We start from the raw sequence: 5,061 nt of genomic DNA, 5'->3' as shown, positions 1-5,061 counted from the left end.
CCACACACAAACACAATATACAACAACTGATTGTATGTCAGTGAATGCTATGCACTTTAAAGTATTGCTACTACGGCGTAGATGCTTGGCAGGTAGAGGAGAAGCAGAATTCTGCAGAACAGCCAACACTGACGCACCTGTCCCGGGCCGACCCTCCCACCTCCTCTGTGTCACTCCTGAGGGGAAGATCTCCGTCCTGTCCCAGTCGGGACCTCCAAGCCGTAGGAAAAATGGGCAACATGGCAACAGAGATCGTTGCCTTTATCCTGACCATCTCGGGCTGGATCCTGGTGTCGTCCACCCTGCCGATAGACTACTGGAAGGTGTCCTCTGTGGACGGGACGGTCATCACCACAGCTACCTTCTGGTCTAACCTTTGGAAAACATGCGTGACCGATTCCACTGGCGTGTCCAACTGCAAGGACTTTCCCTCAATGCTGGCTCTGGATGGTGAGTTGTAGATGCCTGTGGTTGTAGTTGCTGTAGTAGACTTATATCTTTATATCTTTGTGTGTGTTTCTGTGCATCTGCGACTATCCATCTTACCGCAGCACTGATGCCCAAAACACCTTTTTTGGATGAATGACCACCATTGTAAACAAACGCATTTGGAACTTGATATTTCCTTTTCTGACTCTGGCTTTAGGCCACAACATTTAAAGTTAAAGGGCAGATTTCAGTGACCGAGCTGAGCTGGACTGATTGAGCCTCCTAATGTGTCTGAATGAAGCAATCTGAGAAAGTCATACAGTCATAGAGAGGTCACTTGCCAGTAACAATAAGAAAAAGCATTGCTCCAATTCTTGAGGCAATTTGATACATTCCTGCAGTTTCAAAGATACCACTTATTATCTGTTGTCACTAACTGTTAAGAAAAGAAAACAATTATTTCATAGGCTCTACGCTCTACAGCACAAATGTAAACTCCTTTAACACTCTTTGGCTTTTGGCATGGGTGTGAGTTTTATTTCTTCATTTTTTTCAATATTAAAGTTCAACTTCAGCTCCTATAATAAGTTTATAATAAAGTCTTTAGCCGAAATACAGACACTCAAATATCCCAGACTGAATAATCTGCCTAGCATTTAGTATAGGCTACAGTACAGGAAGAGTTATTTAACATTCTATAAGTGTAACTTTACACTCCAGACTTGTAACTTAACAGTGGCATTATGTAAACAAACTGGCATTTAAAGGTTTACAATTCTGAAAAGTAATTAAGATTTTGTAGTTATGCTCAAGACTAATGTTGGTTAAAAGATTTAATCAGGGAAAGAATAATATTAATATATCATTTTATATTAGAGACATTTTTGTTCTTAAAGGGTATCCGAGCAGTTTTTTTTAAAGGATGCACAAGGGTCAAACACCTGTCCCTTGTTCCTGTGAAATGCTAGATTCTTTTTGGCAGCTTTTGGCAGCAGAAACAAGCTGTGAACACAAGATGTATATATTATCACCTTTAAGTCGATATGACTAACAGGCTATTAGCAAACATTTGCCTATTCACACATCCAGTCGATACATAGCAGCATCAGCAATTATTTTGAGTCGTGTTTTTGTTCACCTGATGAAAGTCTAAAATTGGTTGAAGTAAGTGGAAAAATTGATTATTTCACCTCTTAAGGCTTCTATAAGGATAGTTTGAAAATAAGTTTTCCACTTTCTTACCAAAGGTTAGATGCCACTCTCATGTCTGTATGCAAAATATGAAGCTACAGCTAAGTGATTGTTAGCTTAGCATAGCTTGTGGTTTTAAACGTCCTGTTTTGGTACGGATTAATTGAACAAGATAATGTGTAAATTAGTGAAACTAAAGATGTTTGTTACCTTTGGACTGTAAGGTTATCTGTTTCCCTCAGTGTCCAGTCTTTATGCTAAACTAAGCTAACCAGCTGCTAGCTGTAGCTTCACATTTAGCATACAGACATGAGAGTGTAATCTCATCTAACACTCCGCTACAAAGTGAATACGTGTGTCGAATGTCGAATACTCCTTTAAAATAAGTAGAATACCTCATACTTTCACATCTTCAGGTCTCTAAGACCTGTTAAAATAAGTGAAATTCTCATTTTCCCAAATAGCTTTTTTTCACAAGCTAAAAAGGTCGGGAACCACTAGTTTAAAGCACACTCCCCCCTTCTCTGTCTCTCTCATGAAGTCTATATCCAGGTGTGTCGGGGTCTGATGATCGCTGCCGTATGTCTTGGTTTCTTTGGTGCCATCTTCGCCTTGATAGGAATGAAGTGCACAAAAATAGGAGGCTCGGAGACCACCAAGGCGCGTCTGACGGTCATCTCGGGTTTCCACTTCATTCTCAGCGGTACCTTTCTCTGTGTCTGAATTCATGGGGAATTTAGAAGTTAAACTGCATTTTAGGAAGCTGTTCAACTTTGGACTACATTAGAGTTCAACTGAATCACATGATCGGCTCTTTCTGCTTTGATTTCAGTCCGAATTTGAAGTAGAAATCCTCTTATTTCTCTTCGCAGGCCTCTGCTGCATGACAGCATGCTCCATATATGCTCACAGGATCACAACTGACTTCTTTGACCCCCTCTTTATTGCCCAGAAGTAAGTATTGAGGATTAAAGAAAAACAATTAAATATTTGTTTGACAGCAGATCAAATTCAGATGAAAGGAAGTCCAGTGGTAGATGTCTTCTTTTTCTCCTCAGGTTCGAGTTGGGAGCAGCTCTGTTCATCGGCTGGGCTGGATCTGTGCTGTGTATCCTCGGAGGACTTATCTTCTGTGTCTCCCTGTCTGAAGGCTTCAGGCAAGTTTTTCCAACATACTGGATGCTAACAATGTGATCCCATATCTGTCATCGGCAACAAGGGCTTTGAGGAAATCTGATTTGGACGGACTCTAAACTGCACTTTAGCTTGCTTACTCAATCAGGCAATTTAAATAATTACTTTAACTGCAATGGAGAGACGGTTGGAGTCGAAAACATGCAGTAATCTCTCTCAACATCTTGTCTCATAATCGCTGAACATACAGGGCAGGTTGTATGATCGTCATTTTGATTAGTAATGCGGCCGTCTGCGGCTGAATGTTTCCTTTGTTACAGTCGAGTAATAAGGACCTTTTCCAAGTCAAAGTCACCTTGACTGAGGGCACCTATAGGGAGTAGTTGAATCAGACAAAGAATAATAACTTTCTCTTTTTTTAGAGACATCCATGGTTATCATTTTGTTAACCTGCTTAGCAGAAAGACAGAAAACTAAGAGGAATAGAAAGGAGGGAAGATTTAAAGAAATATTTAGCAGGATTTGCTCTGGTGGCTGATCTAGGACTGCACCGAATGTCTTTTGTTTTTTACATTTGAAGCTACTATTGAGGTTTTCAAATGAAACTAACATAAATTTATGACGCCATCACTATAAAAGATAATAAAATATTTTTTGCTATTGCGGTCGTTAAATGTAATTTATGTTGCCGTTAGAATACTTTAGCCTCCTTTTGTGTGCAGCAAGCAGGAGAGCCAACAGTCTATAGAACGAAAGTCTCAACGCCAACAATTATGGATTCCAGCAGAATATTTGAATAGATAACATGTATTCAATTGTGGAAATGACAACGCTCTGGAGTTATTGGAAATGTTTTGATCACACAAGTCAGAAACAACCCTACGCAGACACCACTGGAATCTAATTCTACAAATAGTATAATACTAATAATATTAGTGCAGCCTCATAACTTTAACTACCACTGTGCAGAAATACCCGCTTTAAACACAATGAATACACATGCCAAAAAATACTCTTATTTTTGTTATATTGTGGATATAGCAACAAGGCAAAGAGGAATCGAAAGAAGGGAATATATAGATTAAGAATTATAAATAAAAAAAACAAGCAAGATCTGATGCTCTTTTACTTTTAGCAGCAACATTTTAGCATTTAAAATTGTGTCTCCTCAATGATCTATTCTACGTCATACACTAAAGGATGCTGCACTACACATACAATATATTTTTGTTACGATGTCTTCATTTCTTATCCTTTTTGTGTCTCTTTGCAGAGCTGAATATTCCTACGCTGGAGCTGCATCATTTGTCACAGCACGCAACAAACACAGCAAGACAGTGAACAGCCTCCACAAGGAACCAGCGGAGCCATCCAGGCAGTTTGGAAGAAACGCCTACGTGTGACACTGGACATGTCGCTCCATGCATTGTGGAATTTAAATCGGATTAGTTTGTGGTCACCAGAAAGTCTTTCACTAGCGACAGCAAAGGACACCCATTCACTTTCATGAACTTCTGTTCCTGGAAAGTGTAATTCATGTGTCAGTTTACATATTGTATTGATTTTAAAGTGGCCAGATCCATCATTAAATATGGCTATGGGACATTTCTGTCAATGAGAGTATGTAAAAGATAAGCTTGAGGTTTTTTTTTTTAGGGCAGGAAATTTGATTTGGCACAAAACACTGTTCAAACTCTCCGGTCACCTTCAACAAGCTGGCCTTTCCTGTCCGTCGCACATGGACTGGAGACATATTAAATCTCTATTTGATCATTTTTGAGTCAAAAGCCAATTAGACTTCAACATTTAAAGGAAATAGAATTTAGAGCATTTTTATATTTCAAACTAAAGGATGTTGAACAGATAGCGAGAACACTTTTTTTGTATGAGCTTATGTTATATGAATATAAACATGATATTTTTGTATTTTTACACAAAAGGTAACATCATTTAAAACAGTTCTGTTTAACCACTACACACATTCTAAGCATGTGGTTTTGGAAGCAACACATTTCTGTAAATGTGACCAAATATTATTTTGATAAGCAACCGAAAAATAAACAAATAGATTACTTTTTAAAAACCTGGGTTGCTTTGATGTAATTGCAGTTAACCTTGTCCTGTTGCTTTAAGGCAATAGAAGACGACTTCTGCTGAGAGTTGCATCACATGAACCTTTCTCGTTTACGCGATTGATCTGACCTCCAAGGGTCACGAGGTCACATCTGACCCCAGACATGGCTATGCAGAGCAGGAGGCCAGGCCGGAGGTTTCCCCTCATATCAGCCATCCATCTCCACCTAGGAA

General features: G+C 39.2%; 1 protein-coding gene across 1 annotated transcript; it reads left to right on the top strand.

Moving 5' to 3' along the window:
* The first annotated feature begins 230 nt into the window (after positions 1 to 230).
* Positions 231 to 4,157, top strand: cldn10a (claudin 10a). Its single transcript, XM_029452693.1, has 5 exons — positions 231 to 450; positions 2,162 to 2,323; positions 2,493 to 2,574; positions 2,679 to 2,777; positions 4,028 to 4,157. The coding sequence occupies exons 1-5, from the start codon at positions 231 to 233 to the stop codon at positions 4,155 to 4,157; spliced, it is 693 nt and encodes a 230-aa protein (XP_029308553.1).
* Positions 4,158 to 5,061: the final 904 nt, after the last annotated feature.

Source organism: Cottoperca gobio, chromosome 2 (genome assembly GCF_900634415.1).
Source record: "Cottoperca gobio chromosome 2, fCotGob3.1, whole genome shotgun sequence".
NCBI lineage: Eukaryota > Metazoa > Chordata > Actinopteri > Perciformes > Bovichtidae > Cottoperca > Cottoperca gobio.
This window is presented reverse-complemented; position numbering and strand designations above follow the sequence as displayed.